This window comes from Ahaetulla prasina, chromosome 5 (assembly GCF_028640845.1).
Source record: "Ahaetulla prasina isolate Xishuangbanna chromosome 5, ASM2864084v1, whole genome shotgun sequence".
Taxonomy (NCBI): Eukaryota; Metazoa; Chordata; class Lepidosauria; order Squamata; family Colubridae; genus Ahaetulla; species Ahaetulla prasina.
Genome location: NC_080543.1, coordinates 25191103 through 25211958, shown reverse-complemented (window position 1 = coordinate 25211958; position 20856 = coordinate 25191103). Strand labels below are relative to the sequence as shown.

Below are 20856 nucleotides of genomic sequence, written 5' to 3'. Positions count from 1 at the left end.
AATAAGGGATGCTTCTCAGATCTGTTACTAACCAAATTTTAGGAGAATTAATACCTAAAGACATAAACAAAATGTGAAAAGATCTTGGTAAATCAGAAAAACAGACTGGGCGGGGGGACAGCAAATTGAATACAGTCAAATGAGAACATTGTCAATAAGGTATTTGTCAAATTGGTAGGTATGGATACTTGAAATAATTATGAAAAAGGGTCTGTTTATTATACAGAAAGGAAGTCCTGGTGAAGTACTGTCAAGAAATAGAAGAGTTTTTGTGATAAGAGACTGAATGTCGGTCTCTGAATGATGTAATGTGAAGATAGTCAATAAATAGGGCTTACAGTGCAATGCAGAATGAAGGAAGCAAAGAACAAAACAATTTTAACCCTCCTGAAAATCACTATACCACAGTAAAGCAACCATCATTTTTCCTGCCATCTATCCTGCATTGCTATGACTACTGTATGAAATCTAAAAATATCTTGGTACAGCACAGCGGTTTATTATAAAATGAATGTGAGACAGCATGATACGACTATTTAAAAAGGCAAATGCAGTTATAACTACAGTATATCAACAGAACTATAATAATAGTTGCACTTTGTTCTGCTTTAGTCAGACCCTCTTGAATATTGTGTGAACCCGAGGGATAGAATAGAATTTTATTGGCCAAGTGTGATTGGACACATAAGGAATTTGTCTTGGTGCATATGCTCTCAGTGTACATAAAAGAAAAGATACGTTCATCAAGGTACAACATTTACAACACAATTGATGGTCAATATCAATTGTGTTGTAAATGTTGTACCTTGATGAACATTTTTCCTGCCATCCATCCTGCATTGTTATGACTACTGTATGAAATCTAAAAAAATCTTGGTACAGCACAGCGGTTTATTATAAAATGAATGTGAGACAGATGATACGACTATTTAAAAAGGCAAATGCAGTTATAACTACAGTATATCAACAGAACTATAATAATAGTTGCACTTTGTTCTGCTTTGGTCAGACCCTCTTGAATATTGTGTGAACCCGAGGGATGCAAACTGGAATGAATAATTGGAGAATGTTAGAAGAATGGGGGATATAACATCTTCAAATATCTAAAATAAGAGCTGTACAGTCTTCAGATTCGGAGTTGGAAAAGTATTTGGGATCCAGCATTATCAGCTGAATCTAAAGCACTTTTCTTGCTGAAATTCTGAAGACTGCAAAACTCTTTCTGAAGAGTTACATAAAAGAAAGTCAAAATGCCAGACCTGGAATGAAGAATTTGAATCGCCATAAATCAGATTCCAATTATTTTTTTTTAATCCTAATCAAATGGAGCAAAGTGACAAAGGTACTGGGTTGCTTCTTACCTGAAGTGTTATAGATTGCACAATTACCTGTCTCAGGGTGCTTTAATTTCCTTTTCGCTGCTAAGCAAGGTGGCAAATACTGTTCAAATGCCTAACTTTCCAACATGGTTGTAAGAATAAAGGAAATGTAGGTTCATGTACTGTATTATCATTTCTTCTGGGAACCTCTGATTGTTAACTAAATATTGGCTTCACTTCTGTTTTACCTGGTTTTGCTCAATTTACATCTTCTGATTCTGAAGTTATTGTTGGGTTGAAAGGTTGTTTTACTACCTCTATAAATTTTATAGTGTCCCTAGCATGGCATTGAATGTAGCCTCAACACATCTGGATTGAGCCAGCTAGGAAGAACATTTAGTATGAAAACAAGATATTTATTCTTCCTTTGTAATAGACAGGATATTCCATACTCAATGGAAATCTTAATTTTTCATATGCAGCAGTCTCATACTGCTCTCCCAGAACTGGGATTTGGGCCATATGATTGATATATTTTACTAAATCAAGTGAAATTGTTCCTGGAAGAAAATTTTAAAGTATCCATTTAGTAATTGTTAGGGTATAGATGTGTTTTTCATAATGGTTTATTGAGGATACAAATGATGTATCATAGTGGTTAAGATCTTACACTGGTGCTGTTAAAACTTGTAATTAAAAAAAGAGAAAATTAAAGGAAAGGTATGTTTCTAATCTCACCAGAAAACCATATTATAAAGAAAATAAGTACTATGAGAACTGTTTGATTCTACAGTATTTTAATGCAGGAGAAGCAGAATTTTGTTTTCTTGCATGTTGTTGTCTCATTGTATCACTGTTACTACTCTCCAGTATCACACATCTAAATCTATCACTCAACCTTGTGTATATCTATCCAATTAGCAAGGACACTGCAGTCACAATATTCCTGAAAACATCCTGAAATAAGCTGGGTATCCAAAACATCTTTAAGGATCCCATTGTCCCTACTTTCAAAAACTGCAATCCAGAAGACAAAAGACATTTATGATGTGACCTGCAGTCAGTACTAGCATACCAAAAAAAGTAGTTCCAAACAATGCAATATTTCATTGATTAGTCTACCATAACATCATCAAGTTTGTACATGCAGAATTTTGAAATCTTACCAAGTAATAATTTTGAAAGCATTTATTTTTGTCATTTTTAATACTGGCTTTCAATCATGTTCCAAAGAGATTAAAAAAACAACAACTAGATTTATTCAAATTCTGTTTTTAAAAATAAAGACCTTATTTATTTATTTTTTGTGCTTTTTCTCAGAATTTAGTTTGGGATTATTCTTCCACAGTGCTCAGTAATTTCTTGCAGCCATCTAACATTTCAAAGGCAAGTCACATTTGTCACTATAATCATGGTGCCATGTGCGAAACATCAACTTTTTCTTCTGAATTTTTCGTTGATGATTATGGTGGAAAAACATCTCCCCTTAAATAAACAACTTGGCTACCAGGTCTAGATTGCAACAGTGGAAATAACTATTTGATGGCAACCAAAAGATACAGAAATCTCTAGTAATTCTGCAGATGAAAGAGTCCTAACAGGCATCTAGGAATTTAGTAGGAATTCTTGTTTAGTGCATCTTATATTGTGTCTGTTTGAAGTTACAACAGTGAGGGGGGAAATTAACTTTGCAAACAGTCCTCTCATTAACTTCCTTTGCAGATCTATAAAGAAAGTTGAAGTAAGATTTAAGCAGAGTCATGGTTTCACTTAGCAACTGCCTTGCTTAATGTCCAAGTTGTGAGTCTCAATTGTGATTACTCTAACTTAGCGGTGTCAAACTGGAAGTCCACGGGCCAAATGCATCACACACAGGCCACACCCACCCCCGCTCCACAAATGGAAAAAACGATGCGAAACATCACGTGTCGGCAACGTGATGCGGCGAGTTTGACACCCGTGCTCTAACATATATAGGTTAGATGAGTACCTATATTTGAGTTATATAGAAAATCTCATTCTATTCCTGTAGCACTGCATCTTATTTGTAGGCTTTTAATTGACAAGCATCAAAAATCCATTGTATACTTTGTTCGTTTCCTAAGATAAAATTGCAGATTCTCTGCAGAACACATGTATCACATTTAACTATATCTTTAGTTAATTTCATCATTTTTTTTATTTATTTATTTGTCACAACATCATACAAAAAGATTATATAGTATATACACATATAAACATATATAGGAAGAAGAAAAGAAAAACAATAGGACAGGAACGGTAGGCACGTTTGTGCGCTTATGCACGCCCCTTATGGTCCTCTTAGGAATGGGGTGAGGTCAATAGTAGAAAGTTTTTGGTTAAAGCTTTTAGGATTATGGGAAGAGACCACAGAGTCAGGTAAAGTATTCCAAGCACTGATGATTCTGTTGCAGAAGTCATATTTTCTGCAATCTAGATTAAAGCAGTTTACATTAAGTTTAAATCTATTGGTTGCCCTTGTATTATTGCAATTAAAGCTGAAGTAGTCTTTGACAGGAAGGACATTACAATAGATGATTCTGTGAGTTAAACTTAGGTCTTGTCGAAGGCGACGGAGTTCTAAGTTCCAAGTTATCATTATCATGGTAATACAAGTTTGGGGGCCCAGTTTGGCCTAGTGATTAAAGCAGGGGTCACCAACCTTTCGGACCTCAGGGACCACTAAATTCATAATTTTAAATCCCACGGACCACTAATACGATTTTTTAAAAAAAGATAAATAGTATTTAGTGCAATATAAAAATGCAAATAATTTTTCTGTGGACCACCAACATTTTCTCACGGACCACTGGTTGGTGACCACTGGATTAAAGTGTCTGATGAGAAACAGGAGACAGTTCTACTTATATCTTAGGCATGAAGCTAGCTGGGAGATCTTGGGCCAGTCATTGTCTTTCAGTCTTTGGAAACAGGCAATAGCAAAGCACTTCTAAAATCTTACCAAGAAAACTGCAGGGACTACTCGAGGCACTCACCAGACCCAGATGTTAATACTGGCATGAACACACACACACACCCAAAAAAATTGGACAAATTATTAATTACATAGATGGGCTTTGCATAAAATATGGTTAAAGCTAAAATATGGCTGACCAGTCTACCATTCAATTATTTAACAGTCATAGTATAACACAGAGAAGTATAAACTTCAGTAAACATAAATCAGATTTTAAATTCAGATTAGATAAGCATTCATTCAGCTTCAATTTGAAGCGAATGTCAGGAGTCAATGATGGAAGATAGCTGACATTTCACTGGACCAGGGGTCTCCAACCTTGGCAACTTTAAGTCTGCCAGGTGTAGCTCAGGCTCATTTTATCCTATCATTTCATTGCTTTGGTAGGCAGTTCTTCCAGTCCCTCAAGCCCATTGCTTCTCTTTTCTAGAGGTGTGCCTGTATATGGCCCTGTCTTAAATGTAAGAACAAATTCCATCCCCCCCAAAAATGGAACTTCAGTTCAGTAAAATAACATCTTACCAACAACTTTTTGGTAAGAGCCATATTCACACATATTCATCTGATTTTACTGGCCTCACAAGAGGTCTGTGATGGATTATTTCTATTTAAGGACAAAGTAGCAACAGATAAGTTTTTTGGGGGGGGGAAACCCACGCAAAGTGCTACATTTTGTTTATTTTCAGCCGAAAGCTTATTCATCTTCTCTAAAAAGGCACCGCTGGGAATCAATTTATCATAGAATTCACAGACACTTGCCCTTAATTGATGGATTGACGTTCTAACTAGTGCCACCCAACACTATGAATAAGTCCCATAGGTGATGCCGTTGAGCAAAATTGCCATTTACACAATTAGCAATAGTGGCTCATGCAAACATCATTTTGGTAGGCTCGTTTTAGTCATGGAAACTAAGTGGAAAAGTCTTCCCCTGCGTTGTGTAGTAAATAAATCTTGCAATTTGAAAAAGCCACCAAAGTCCCTTCAGTATTTTACTGCGACAGATGATAACATTGTCTCTCTGGGCATTGATATTAGATAGCTTATAAAAAGAATGGGAGGCTCTGTAAATCCTACGACGACCCAGCATCCCGTCCCATCTCACTCTTTCTTAGCTATAATATGCCCTTAAAAACGTGGTGCTTGAAAGAATCAGGGAAGCTATGTTCTTACGCTCCCTTTTCCTTGGCATGCTACTTTATCTTCTTTTCTTTCCTTCCTCCCCCCCTCCCTTCACTCCTCCTTCCTTCTTCCTTCCTTCCTTCCTTCTCTTCCTTTCTTTTCCTTTCCTTCCTCCCTCCCTTCCTCCTTCCTTTCCTTTCCTTCCTCCCTCCCTCCCCTCCTCCTGCCTTCCTTCTCTTCCTTTCCTCCTTCCCTCCACTCCTTCTTCCTTTTTCCTTCCTCCCTTCTCTTCCTTTCCTTCCTTCCTCCCTCCTCCTCTTTCCTTTCCTTCCCTTCCTTTCCTTTTCTTCCTTTCCCTTTCTTCCTTCCTTCCTCCCCTCCTCCTTCCTTTCCTTTCCTTCCTCCCTTCTCTTCTCTTCCTTTCTTTTCCTTCCTTCCCCCTCCCTCCCCCCTCCCTCCCCTCCTTCCTTTCGTTTCCTTTCCTTCCTCCTTTCCTTCCTTCTTTCCTTCCTTCCCAATAGTACTTGTTAAAATTGCAACCAGGCGAGCGGCTTTCCTTCCGCGCTAGAGGGCGCCGGAGCGGGCTGGGTTACCGGGAGGAGGAAAGGCGGAGCTCCGGGAGAGAAGAGGCGGGCGGGAGCCCAGAGGCCTAGGCTGCTGGTGAGTGGAGCGGCTGCGAGCCGACGGAAGGCGAGGAGAAGGAGCTGCCGGAGAGGGGAGCGTCAGTGGTGGAGGCAGAGCCTGCTTTGGGTAGCCGAGAGCGGGCGCACGAATTAGAGTTTAGTCTCCAGGGCCTTCCACGAGAGTTTGGCCACCCTGCACCCGCCCACTCGCCATGTACGTTTTGCCCTCGCGGGATATGCAGACCCAGCACGGGCGATTAGTTCCGACTTTTCGCATGGGGCCCCTTGGTCTGCAAGTAAGCGGCTGACCGCCAGATGGCAGTAGCGAGGGTTCTCTTTGCTGCCGCCTACTGGTCGCCTATATCTACCTATACCTGTATTAGTGTGCCAAGTGAATGCAGAGCGTTTTCATCGCGGGGCACCGGGTGTCGTTGGCCTGATTTACAAAGGCAACCGCTGAGGGCCCATGTCGATGTTAGGCCTTTCTGCTTGGGCAGCAGAAAGATGCCATCAAAAGAATGTGAGCAGAAAAGAGGACCTTTGCAGTCTCAATCTCTCTGTCTCCTTTTCGAATAGAATTCTTTATTGGCCAAGTGTGATTGGACACACAAGGAATTTGTCTTTGGTGCACACGGTGTACATAAAAGAAAAGATACTTTTGTCAAGAATCATAAGATACAACACTTAAGGATAGTCATAGGGTACAAATAAGCAATCAAATCATAGTAGGAAACAATATAAATCATAAGGATGCAAGCAATAAAGTTACAGTCATACAGTCGTAAGTGGGAGGAATTGGGAGATAGGAATGATGAGAAGACTAATAGTAATAGTAGTGCAGACTTAGTAAATAGTTTGTTGAGGGAATTATTTTTTTAGCAGAGTGATGGTGTTTGGGAAAAACTGTTCTTGTGTCTAGTTGTTCTGGTGTGCAGTGCTCTATTGCGTTGGTTTGAGGGTAGGAGTTGAAACAGTTTATGTCAGGATGTGAGTGGTCTGTAGATATTTTCACAGCCCTCTTTTTGACTTGTGCAGTATACAGGTCCTCAATGGAAGGCAGGTTGGTAATTGTTTTTCCTCCTTCAGAAGTATAAAAGTCAGAAGAGTTCCTCTAGTTTCCTCATCTGTTAACCATCATCTCATAACTCAGCCAGAATTAAATGACCTGATCAGGGACTTAAGTTTATCAGAAATCAAAAGAAGCACTACTGCTTTTCTCGCAGGGACAAGGACCACCTCTATGAATCTTTGAAATGTTAACAGTGATAAATACGGCTATAAGGTGAATGCACATGAAGATTGCTGCTTTGTAAGAAAAGTTAAATTTCATAATTGTGTTCAGTTCAGAAGTCCTGAGCTGTGTCTGCTGGCAATACAGGTAGTCCTTGACTAATGGCCACAATTGAGCCCAAAATGTATGTTGCTAAGTGAGAAAATTGTTAAGTGAGTTTTGCCCCATTTTACAACTTTTCTTGCCACATTTGTTAAGCGAATCACTGCAGTTGTTAAGTTAGTAACAAATTTGCTTGTCAGAAAGTCACAAAAGAGATGTAAAATGGACCCAAAATATATGGCATTTACAAGTCTGTAAAGCAAAGGAAAGCTGAAGTAAGTAAGAAGTAAGCACAGTTATGGTTTCACTTAGCAACTGCCTCCCTAATGCCAAGGCCCCAGTTGGTGATCACTAAATGAGGATTACCTGTATATAAATATACAGGTAATTTTATATACCAAGTATATAAAATAAAACAAAAAAATCTCTTGTTTTTCATTCATAAAAATATTTTCCTCTCATAGCAAAATATTTGAATTTTATAGCTCAGTTGTTCACCTTTTGCCAATTCCTTTCACCCAATAAAAGGCATTTAATCTCATGTTTTATATCTAGAAATGAATGATGATGATGATGATGTTCCTCAGCTTTCATCTGAAGCTTTAGCTGCTCTGCAGGAGTTCTATGTTGAGCAACAGCAGAGAGAAGCTAAGCCTACTGATAAAACTCAAAGTTATTCGGTTGGCTCTATTGAAGAGAATTGGGTAAGCATTTTTACTAAAATACGCTAATGGTTGATGCCTGTGTAGAAAAACTCACAAGTTTTCACTTCCAGTTTCCATGAATGTAAATAGCAGTGACTAAGTTTCTAGTGAGCTTAGAGCACTGATTAATGATGAAAAAAAAATAGTATTTGCACCTTGGCAGCCATTACTTATATCTTGGTGTATCATGCTTTATTTCCCATTCTACAGCCGTTTCATTCATGGCTGCTGTGAACTGGGGCAGATACGGATAGTCCTTGATTTACGACCACAATCGAGCCCCAAATTTCTGTTGCACAGTTGTTAAGTAACTTTTGCCCCATTTTCAGTGGTGGGATTCAAATAATTTAACAACCGGTTCTCTACCCTAATGATTTCTTCCAACAACCAGTTCACCAAACTGCTCAGAAAGTTAACAACCGGTTCTCCCGAAGTGGTGCGAACCGGCTGAATCCCACCACTGCCCATTTTATGACCTTTCTTGAAACAGTTATTAAGTAAATCACTGAAGTCATTAAGTTAGTAACATGGTTTGTTAAGTGAATCTGTTAAGTGAATTAAGTAAACAAATTGACTTTGTTTATCAAAAGGTTGCAAAAGGTGATTACATGACCTCGGGACACTGCAACTGTCATAAATGTGAGTCAGTTGCCTACTGTTTGAATTTAGATCATGTGACCGTGGAGATGCTTCAAAAACGGTCATAAATCACTTTTTTCAGCACTGTTGTAACTTTGGTCACTAAATGAACTGTTGTAAGTTGAGGACTACCTGTAATTTTCAGGAAAATATATGTATAATTCTTAGACAGACCTATTCATTATTGAAGTCATAGAACAATTTGTGAATGGTAACTTAATTCAGTGGTATGCCTACTCACTCTTAGTTTTTCTTTGAAACTAAACTGATTTTCTAGATTTCTTATTTTTGTCTTGATGCCATCTAACTTGAATCTGCCAATATTTCAGTGCCAAGGATCCTTGTTTTTTATATTTATTTATATATATTATTTTTTCTTTTCATTGTTTTTCTTAATATAAAATAAAATTAAAAAAGACAATGGAAAAATGGAGAAGGGAAAGGGAGAAAGGAAATAGGTGTAGGAAAGAACCAAGAAAGAAACAGAAAGCAGTGACTTCCAGCTTCTTTTGGTGCAGTAAGATGCATGATAGTTATATTATTAACTTTTTACTTATATAAAATAATTAATACTAGCCATTTCTATAACAACAACATACAAAATTCTGACAGTGAGAACAATCAACCAATGAAACAGCTTGCCTTCGGAAGTTGTGGGAGCTTCATCACTTGAGACTTTCAAGAAAAGATTGGACTGCCATTTGTCAGAAATGGTGTAGGGTTCGCTGCTTGAGCAGGGGGTTGGACTAGATGACCTATAAGGTCCCTTCCAATCCTTTTAATCTGTTAAATCTGTTAAAAATGATGAAAGCCCAAAATCAAAGTTTAATTTTTGTCTCTTTAGAGCACAAACACCAGAAACTGTTTCCAAGTGGAAACAAACTCCATTCTTTTCCCTAATTTGTATAATTAACTTCACCATCTCCGCCAATTCAGTCATCTTTTTTGATCCCTTCTTCCATGGGTGGATATTAATTCTTTAAGTTGGTATTTCAACCAAACTAGACCTCTAGGTTGTACCGTTTCCACGAAAACAAGACCCTGTCTTACATTTTTTTGAACCCTGAAATAAGCTCTTGGCCTTATTGCCATGTGCTCAAAAGCCCGATTGGGCTTATTATCAGGGGATGTCTTATTTGGGGGAAAACAGGGTAGCAAATAATCTAGGGATAAATGTTACTGAAAAAGTTATGCTGTTAACATTTGCACTTTTTTTTTAAACTCATTCAGCAACTGAGCCAGTTCTGGTATGATCCTGAGACAGCATTTTGTTTAGCTAATGAGGCCATAAGAGCAGCTGGGAAAGGTGGCAGGTAAATTCTTTGGCTTTCTACAAACCAAGCATTGTGACTGTCTTGTAAAAATGCTGCTTATTCATCTATTAACCCTTCATTTTCAGCACATTAAACTACAAGTAGTCCTTGACTTGCAACCATTTATTTACTGACCATTTGAAGTTAACGATAGCCCTTTAAAAAGTGACTTACCACCGGCCTTCCCACGCCCCCCCCCCAGTCACATGATCATAATTTGGGTGCTTGGCAACTGGCAGATATTTATGATGATTGCAGCATTCTGGCTCAAGCGATGGTTATTTGTGACCACCTCAGTTGGCTTCTGACAAGCAAAATCAATGCGGAAAGCCTTATTTGCTTAATTACTGCATGATTCATTGGACAGCTGCAGTGATTTGTTTAACAACTAGCAAAAAAAAAGAGGTCACAAAATCAGGTTCAACACACTACAACCTTCTTGCTTAGCAATAGAAAGTCTGGTTTGGAATTGTGGTTGTAAGTCCAAGATTACATGTATGATGCACTTTTGACTATGGGGTTGGTGGGGGGGTTCATGGTTGAGACTCAGCACTGTCAGACTGGAGATAAGAATCACTAAGTAGTTTTTTACATTGATTTCTCAAGAATCTACAAACAGCTCTGGATCCTCACAATATCCTACCTTTCCCGTTTATGGATGAGGGGTTGAGATCGTTCTTTTAATGAGCCTTTGATCGATAGGTAAAGGTTCCCCTCGCACATATGTGCTAGTCATTCCCGACTCTAGGGGGCAGTGCTCATCTCTGTTTCAAAGCCGAAGAGCCAGCGCTGTCCTAAGACGTCTCCGTGGTCATGTGACCGGCATGACTCAACGCCAAAGGCGCACGGAATGCTGTTACCTTCCTACTAAAGGTGGTCCCTATTTTTCTACTTGCATTTTTTACGTGCTTTCAAACAGTTAGGTTGGCAGAAACTGGGACAAGTAACAGGAGCTCACCCCATTTCACGGCACTAGGGATTTGAACTGCTAAACTGCCGACCTTTCGATTGACAAATTGAAAGTTTATCGAATTTCGATAAACTGCCGACCTACTGAGCCACTGTGTCCCTATTGTTCAATAGAAGAATTTGAATCCAGAGCTTTATCCAGGATCAGCAGGGCAGGGGGAATGTCAAAAAAAATTAAAAAGATGGCCACGGCTATGCAGTTAAGGCCCTGCCCATTTTTACATGTGTAGAAACAATGGTGAGGCTTTCATCCTGTGATTGGGGTTTCCATCTTCAATTTCTGACTATCTTCTCCTCCCCCACTTCCCCCACTGTAGACATTTTTGCTTTTATTCATGCAATCAGGAGTTTTTTGATGCACAGAACTCTGGTTCTTTAAAAAGCATTTAATATTTGGACATGTGTTAACCACTAGTGCATAAGAGAAGTGTACTTATAATAGTAGAAATAGAAGCAGCATACTTTCAGGAAACCACACCCTGTTTGATCCTGTCCTGTGTATAAAATAGATGGACAGGGACTATTTATGCAGTGGTTAGAGTTATTTGTAACGTTGACTTTGGTTGCAGTACTGTGCATATTCACCCAAGAACAAGATTGCACTGTGCAATGAAGAATAATTATTTATTTATTTATAAATAATTATTCATTCAGTTCTGTCGAATTGGCACTTTCCTCTCTCCGGTGAGGGGGAAATTATTCTGCAGGTGTATTATTGAACAAGTATGATGTTTGTGGCATGTAAGTAGTTAAATACAGGAAAAGGTGTGAATTAAACATTTTGATGTGTTAAATAACCACTTCTTTCCTTGCTTCCTTATCCTTGCAGGATAGCTTGTGTCAGTGCCCCAAGTGTTTATCAAAAACTGAAAGAGCAGGACTGTCAAGATTTTTCAATCTGCATTTTGGAGTATGACCAGAGATTTTCTGTATATGGAACCGAGTATGTTTTCTACGATTACAACAGCCCTTTGAAACTTCCAACCCACCTTGAAGCACATAGTTTTGATATTGTCTTAGCAGATCCACCCTATCTATCTGAAGAATGTCTCCAAAAAATAGCAGAAACCATCAAATACTTAACTAAAGGAAAGATTCTGCTCTGCACAGGTAAATCACTTGTTTTCTCAAATTCATTTGCTTCAGTAGTTTTTGGAAAGAAAACGGTAGCCATTTGTAAAATCATTATTATATAGTTGCATACACTGAAAATAAGTTTCTGTAGAACAGGGGTGTCAAACTCAAGGCCCGGGGGCCAGATTCGGCCCACGGGTTGCTTAGATCTGGCCTTCGGGAGCACCCTGGAAACAGCAAAGGACTGGCACATGGTGTCTCTGCCAGTGAAAATGGAGCTTGGGAGGGCTGCAGACGGCCCTCCCGAGATCTGTTTTTGCTGGCAGAGGGTTGCAGGAGGCCATTGCAGCCGAAAACGGAGCTCGGGAGCCCATTTTCACTAGCAAAGCGCTCGGGCCTCCACAGGTGCCCCCAACATGAGTGATATTGAGCTGGCCACACCTATCCTAGCCACGCCCCCCTGCCCCCCCTCCCCCGGAGGTCAAACACAACCATGATGTGGCCCTCAGTGAAATCGAGTTTGATACCCCTGGTATAGAAGAATGTTCTGATAAAACTTCAGGTAGTCCTCACTTTGTGAATGCCTCATTTAGTGACCATTTGCAGTTATGACTGATGAAAAAGTAACTTTTATGACTAATCCTCAGATTTACAACCTTTGCAGGTCTGTAAAACAAAGTATATTTGATTTACTGCTTAAAAGAATGCTGTACAAAGTGTTACTTGATTCAAAACATATGATAGAAAAAATATTCCTTTAGTGTACTCCATGGCTGGTATCTGTTGAACAGCCACTCTGTTCTGGATTGTATTATTTTCACAGTGTTACTATTTGGGAACTAATCAGCTCTTCCCCATAGTGTAAGATTTGTAAGGTGAAAAAATCCTGGGGAAGTCGTTAGAGAAGAATTTGCTTTTTTGATAGCTTTATCATAACAATGGTGCTGTCTGAACAGGTAGATAGTTCTCCACTTACGACTGGTTGCTTAACAGCCGTTCAATGTTATGAGACAGCTCTGAAAAAACTAATTACAACCTGGATTTGAAGTTACACTGGGCCCATCCCCACAATCGTTTGACCACATTTTGGGCACTTGGCAACCGCATTTACAACTGCATTTACTGCCATTTGCAGAATCACATGACAAGGATTTATAAATAAACACATTCATTTCTGGTTTCCAGCAAAAATCATGCCATAGCAAACAATGAGTTTGCTGTATGACCACCACGTTTGCTTTATAACAGCCATGTTTGCTTAATGACCAACACAAAAAAGGTTAGACAATCGGGCACAGTCATGGGTGACTGACTTAACAACCTTGACTAACAACCATAATTGCAGGCTCTGTTATGGTCATAAATCAAGGACTACTGTAGCAGCTTATCTGTGGATAGCAGGAAAGAACTTTCGTTTTTTACACCCAATTTAGGAGTTTTCTGGGAGCAGCTGATTGGACCATAATTGGAAATACATAAAACCTGTTCTGATCTAGAAGGACTATTCTAAAGTTTTGTTTTGTTTTCAGGTTTAATCATGGAAGAATATGCTGCTAAATATCTTGGTGTGAAAATGTGCAAGTTTATTCCAAAACATGCTCGAAATTTAGCTAATGAATTTCGATGCTATGCGAATTATGATTCTGGACTGGATTTGGATTCTCTTTCTTGATAACCCAATAAACATTAATAGGATTTTTCAAGCTGGAATGATTTTTCCTTTTCTGACAAAGCAAACACCTGCCATTTCTTTTTTTAATGATGTATCCATCAACATATTTTGTTTCTGGTTACATTTCAGTTGATATGAATCCCTTTGTATGGGAGATGGGCAATTTCTAAATTTGATAAAAAAATATTGCTTTTTGGTATCTTATGTAGAAGGAGGTGCTATTATCCATAATTAGTATATAGTGTTGTTTTCAACTATTTAAGATACATATATTGGAGCGTACAGAGCTACCTGTCTGAAATAGAGAAGGGATAATAATTATTTCAATATATTGAATTTCCTCACACTTGTTTTTAAGGAGTCTAACGAATATTGCTTCTTTCAAGCATAAAAAGACTATCAGTGCATTAAAACATTAGGAATGCATTCACAATATTATTTTACTATACACCATTCTGCATGATCTTTATTTTACTTTGCACAGTAGTATGTGTGTGAAGCCACTTAAAAACATCTTTTGATGGAGGAGATAAAAAGTTTTCTTTTTTAGAGCCCACACTGGGCTTGATAGGGCAAGCTGCAATAAAGTGATTTTTTTTTTAACCTGTCTTGATTTTGAGACTGACAGAGTTAAACTGGATTGTAGATGAACTTCAAAATTGAAACGGATGTGGAAGTGCCCTTAGAAGTCTCCCCCCCCACCTCAGGATCTGATGCAGTGGGCTACAACAATACTGTTGGTCATGTGGATATCACTATACAGAGGGTCAACCTATTCACCAAAGCATCTGAAGGCAGGGCAAAAAGTAGTGGATCGAAACTAATCAAGGAGAGAACCAACTAGAACTCAGGAGAAATTTCCTGACAAACAATTAATTAGCGGAACGACTCGCCTCCAGAAGTTATAGGTGCTCCAACAATGGAGGTTTTTAAGAAGAAATTAGACAATTATTTATTTATTTATTTGTTTATTTTGTCACTACAGTATATATAAGCATAAGCATGAAAATAACTATATAATATATAAGCATATAAATGAGCATAAGTAGGCAATCACTATATTAATTGGATATAATGAAAGGAATCAATAGGACAGGAACGGTAGGCACGTTTTGTGCTCTTATGCACGCCCTCATCTGAAATAGTATAGGATCTCTTGCTTGAGCAGGGCCTTGAACTAGAAGACCTCCTAGATCTCTTCCAATTTTGTTATTCTGTTACAAATAATTTTTCCATAAAGGTAAACACATATGTTCTAGTCGTTCCTGATTCTAGGGGTCGGTGCTCAGCTCTGTTTCAAAGCCAAAGAGCCAGCGCTGTCCAAAGACGTATCTATGGTCATGTGGCTGGCATGACTGAATGCCAGAGGCGCACAGAACGCTGTTACCTTCCCACCAAAGGTGGTCGCTATTTTTCTACTTGCATATTTTACGTGCTTTTGAACTGTTAGGTTGGCAGAAGCTGGGACATGTAACAGGAGCTCACCCCGTTATGAGTCACTAGGGATACAAACTGCTGAACTACCGACCTTTCGATCAACAAGCTCAGCGTCTTAGCCACTGAGCCACAGCATCCCTTTTTCCCCCCCATAGGTGTTAATAAATTACTACAGGAGCCAAAGTCATGTGATTCCCTTTTGCAACCTCCTGACAAGCAAAATCAATGGGCAAGCCTGATTCACTTAACAACCCTGTTACTAATGTAACAACTGCAGTGATTCACTTAACAATGGTGGTGAGAAAGGTCATACAATGGGGCAAAATTTAATTAAATTTTAATTAAAATAACAACAGAAATTTTGGGCTCAATTGTCATAAGTCAAGGATTACCTATAGTGAACGCTTGAAACCAACTACCAGTAGAGATAGTGTCATCAAGTAACTGAGTTTAAACATGCTTGGGATAAACACATGTCCAACATTTGACAAAAATTAAAAATACCGATAAAATATAATAATAATAATAATAATGAAACATAATTATTATTTTAAAAGAAAACAAAAAGCAAAGTCAAAGGGCAGACTCAATGGACCGCTAGGTGTTTTTCTGCCATGAGTTTTCTGTGTTTCTATGATCATTCCAGATGAGAATTTAAACTACAGGCACCAGCCACTGAAGAAATTGTGTAGCGTTGCTGAGAGCAATAAAGGAAAAAAAACTTGGCAATTACAATAACAGCTTCAGGACAGATGACTATTTCAATTATCAGGGAAAGACACTTCCTCAAAGCTGATTTAAGGCCAGTGTCCCCTCCCTTTCTATTAACAGAATGCTACTGTGGGGTTGCTGTAAAACTGTTATTCCTAAACAGATGTCTTCGAAGGATGACTGCAATGTGAAGCTACTGAGAGTACATCAAGAGTCTCGGTTCCATAACCTGTGGCTTGCACTGGAATAAGTTATTTTTAGGTTACCGATGTCCGGATGTATTTATTATCACCAGCAACTGTTCAGGGAATGGCTATAGTTAGAAACATCATAATCTCTTTCATTACTTCGTCTGTGCCCCCTTTGTGCTCCTACCCCGTTTCCAAGGTTATAGGGCAATCTCATTTCCCATCTTGCTTGTAAGAGCCTATTGTCAAACTACCTGAAAGATTTGATTTCTGACATCCTTGGTGTCTTCTGTGTTTGTGTTTTATAGTAGAAAAGGGGTGTGTTGGGGTGTTTGTGAATGCATGCTAAATCTATGAGACTTGGATTTTCAAATATTTGAGTGCTTTCTGTAACTACAGTGAATCTTGAATTTTTCAAAGTTTTACAAATGAGGGCCATCCTGCCATTGACATTTCTTAACTTGTATATTTTAATATTATAAAATAGTTTAATATTTATTTTAATGTAAAATAAATTTTGAAATGGAAGAGCAGAAAGGAACATTTGACTTGGCACAAAGCACTGTCTCATAATGTGGATTGCATTCATTATCTTCAGACTTCAGTCTGAGGCTTGATATTATTTTTTGAAGTCTTGTTCACATTTAGGTTGTCAAATAATTTCCTTGGATTGGATTTTTTTTTAATACAATCATTATTTAATTCCTGTGATAAATAAATTGCCTAAAGAAATCCACAATATCAGTAATATCAAAAGCAGAGAGAGGGCATTTACCATGATAAATTGAGGACACAGGCAATATCGCCCAACCTTTCTGAAGCTCTTTGGAAATTTAACCAATTCAGTGAATGCTCTAAAATCAATAAAGTGTCTCTCAGTTTATAATAAGGTTGGAAAATAAAGTCAGTGTGCAAAGATCAGATGTAAGCAAGCTAGAACAGATGAAAAGAAAAGCTGAAGAACAAGAAGACCCAAGAATACCTTGAAATATCACCTAGAAACAAGGAAAATCAAGGAAGGGCTAAAACTAATAAAGCAGCAAATAACAGCTATAGCCAAGAAGATCAGCAAATGCATATTTGCAGAATCTCCAATTTCAGTTGAATTAGAAACATTTCTACCAATCTGTCAATGGAGAGACTGCAATAAACCAGCCAAAACCTGACAGAAGAAAGCAAATATCTGGTTGCAGCTATGGGGCAACCCAAAGAAATACAAGAATGCAACTTGAATAAAAGAGGTAGATAAGAATTCAAAAAAAGAAGCTGAAATGGGAAAAAATACTTGTAATAACAGCAGAAGTGGTTGAGAAAAGGACAAGGAAGACCAAGAACTGGTCAGCACCAGATGAACTGCATGGTTTTGGTTGATGGTCTACACTTACTCATTGCCAAGCAGTTTAACAAAGGAGGTAGCAATATCAATAGCACCTAGACTTATATACCTCTTCACAGTGCTTTTACAGCCCTCTCTAAACGGTTTACAGAGTCAGCCTATTGCCTGGCTCCTCATTTTACCCACCTTGGAAGGATGGAAGGCTGAGTCAACCTTGAGCCTGGTGAGATTTGAACTGCCAAACTGCAACTAGCAGTCAGCTGAAGTAGCCTGCAGGTAAAATTGAAGATAAATTCACATCTGGCAAAAGTTAGCTGATAATGAAAGATCCAACAAAAGGGGCAGCACCAGGCAACTGCAGGCCAAATTACCAGCTTACCAACAACTTTCAAACTGTAACTGGTTTGGTAGCTGATGTTGTCCAACTGCATCTAGTTGGAAATAAGCTCTTTCCACTTGAGCAGAAAGAGCTGTGAGTTTTTGATTATGTAATAGTACCAAAATACATTTTTAGAATCTTTAGAGTCTTTAACAACAGTGAATAGGAAATCAATTTTCTGGCATGAAATAAATTAAAATCATATGTTTGCCTTGATGAAATCATGTGTCATTCCCCCCCCCCATAAAGAAAAGACTATTTGAGTGTCTTCAATTGCAAATGTTCCTGTTTTTCAATACAGATACTATGTGAGGAAGATGCATATCAGTGATGGATATAGAGACAAATTCATCAATTGGTTACGTTTTCTAGAAACAGAGGACACCTTAAATGATTAATCTATGATATAGACATTTAAAGATTTCCAGAGACACAAGAGATGATAGGAATCCAGTACAGATACTTAAAAAATTCTTACCTACATTGCTCCTTAGATTTTGATTAATCCATCTTATTTCCTAGATGGAATTGGTACTTCATGGCTCTGTTTTTTTTCCATATTGTATGCACGGGAAGAAAGCATTCTGTATTGCTTGAATTCTTGCTTGGATGCAGTGGCTCTCTACGATTTCAAGCAAAGGGTTTTCACATTGCCCATAATTTGATCATCCTATTTTTTGGATCAGGAAAGAATAAACCCATTTAATCTCTGAATAACAGCCTTAAAGAAGACAGCTATCCTTTCTCTTCAGTTTTCTCTGTTGAGATAAATAAATTGTTTTTTCCATTATTCTTTCTAAGATTAATTTCCAGGCTTTTCTTTTTCCAGCCTTCTCAGCACTTGATTCATAATTGACTTGGGAGTTGGGCAGTACTGTACCTAAATCTAACAAAATCCATTTTGTCAATTTCAGTTGAAGAAAAACACATTGCTTGGAATCTGCTTCTGATTCTTTGGTCTCATCAGCCTAGGCTGGAGCCTTCAAACAAGCTGATAAAGGAGCATGTGTATATATACACATACACACACACGAGATTCCATAGCCAAAATTGGCCATTATAGTATAAAAGGTAGAAGTAAAGATTCCCCCACACATGCATGCTAGTCATTTCCAGCTGTAGGGGCAGTGCTCATCTCCGTTTCAAAGCCGAAGAGCCAGCGCTGTCTGAAGACGTCTCTGTGGTCATGTGGCCAGCATGACTAAACACCGAAGGCATACGGAGCGCTGTTACCTTCCCACCAAAGTGGTCCCTATTTTTCTGCTTGCATTTTTTATGTGCTTTCGAACTGCTAGGTTGACAGACACTGGGACATGAGCGCCGTAATGGGAGCTCATACCATTACGGGGCACTAGCCACCTTCTGATTGACAAGCTCAGCGTCTTAGCCACTGAGCCACCCTGTCCATTATAGTATACTGCTTTTTATTTCTATTGCAAAAAAAAAGGGTATAAATACATTCCCAAATATCATCACCAAATTTGGATGCAGACACTAAAATTGTCACATTTCATTATTGCATTTTATGTGGAGGCAGGGAGGGGGGGGGAAGAGAGGGGGAGGGAGATGGAATGATGGAAACAAGAATCCAGTCCCTCTTTTGAAGTGAGACTCAATTCCCAATCAAATGCAGATTTAATCACCAATTTGTTACAGTTTGCTCTCCTTCCCCATCTTAGTCACCCTCCTGCCTTGTAGCCGTTACAAACAGATGGCTTCAAGGATAGTCACCAATGAATAATTTGGGAAAGAAATCAATTTGAAAAATGCGTATTTAGTATGGCAATTGCAGTTGAGAAAAAAGGAGCTTGAAATGATTAAACTCCAATAAACAGCATTTTTTCCTGCATCTTGCTGTTTCAGGAGGCAGAGGCAGATGCCTTGTGCATACACAATTCAGAGAACTTTTGCTATTCAAGAGTTTGGCTCATGTTTTCCTTGAATTTGGCCATTTCTCTTTTGAGAAAGGAATGCCAAAACACATTTGTCTGCCTTTTGTTTTGGTTTTTTTGAACTCTCCATGATTTCATTTTATTGATGTTCATTTATGTATTCCCAAAGCTGCTACCAGAAGTTAAAATAGTTTAGAGAGGCAATTGGCATATTTCCAGGCGTCTGAAAGGGCTCATAAACCAGACAATGCTTTGCTTTTCACATTGGTGCGAGAAGTAACCTCTGTCACAGGCAGCTTTCTCCAAATTGGGGCTCCTCAGGACTTGGCCAGCTACTGCAATGTAGCTGAAGGTTGTCTGATTGAGGTCATCTCTTGTAGTGTAGATGGCAAGATTTGCTCCAGCACATCCAGATCCTGATGTTTCAGGATCACTGTATTTCCAGAGCTATGGCTAGCATGTGCCAGATTAAGATGTAAACCCAAACTTAAAGTAAAACCCAAACCTGAATGTTTTTAAACAATGGTTATTTATTCTATGAACATTGATTGATAAGTACTTAATATTTCTATAGTTGGCAACCCACACATTCCCACCCCTTTAGTACATTTCTGCTAGAGGTAATAAACAACCGAGACCAATAGCCACTGACAGATCTATTCTCTATACATTTACTGAGACTCCTTTTAAAAAGCATTTAAATTGATAGCCATTAGCAAGTTTAATGCATTTAATAGTTTTTACCAGTTTTAATGTAATTCTAGTGCTTTTGACAAAATATCCCATTCAACTATTTTTGGTCCAGAATATAAGATTCTATATACCAAGACAAAGCTACTTACACTTTTTAAAAAAATCAGTTGCAGATGCACAGCTAATTTTTCAACGTTCTTTGAAAAAATATTTTAATTATTCACTTATATTGTTCTCGCTTTCATTTTCAGGGGCCTTCACTTGCATCCTGTAAGGATTTAGAGAAAATGCAATGAACCATTGATTTCATAGACCACTGAGTGGGGAAGGGGCATCCATTAAGTCTGAATGTTTGTTAAATCAGAATTTGTCATTTGGATCAATGTATGTCATGTGTGTTATGTAATTGATACAAATAGCGTAACTTTCAATAAAAACTTCATTTGATGGATAA

General features: G+C 38.3%; 1 protein-coding gene across 5 annotated transcripts; it reads left to right on the top strand.

Annotated features, from left to right (window-relative positions):
- Positions 1-5963: 5963 nt before the first annotated feature.
- EEF1AKMT1 (EEF1A lysine methyltransferase 1) lies at positions 5964-20790 on the top strand. 5 transcript variants are annotated; one of them, XM_058185349.1, is made up of 6 exons: positions 6106-6276; positions 7286-7344; positions 7951-8099; positions 9969-10051; positions 11850-12130; positions 13624-13797. In XM_058185349.1, the coding sequence occupies exons 3-6, from the start codon at positions 7953-7955 to the stop codon at positions 13764-13766; spliced, it is 654 nt and encodes a 217-aa protein (XP_058041332.1). In that variant the 5' UTR covers positions 6106-6276; positions 7286-7344; positions 7951-7952; the 3' UTR covers positions 13767-13797. The 5 variants fall into 5 exon arrangements, with proteins under 5 accessions (XP_058041331.1, XP_058041332.1, XP_058041335.1 ...); XM_058185348.1 differs by lacking the exons at positions 6106-6276; positions 7286-7344 and adding an exon at positions 5964-6099; XM_058185352.1 differs by lacking the exons at positions 7286-7344; positions 13624-13797 and adding an exon at positions 20654-20790.
- The last annotated feature ends 66 nt before the right edge of the window (positions 20791-20856 follow it).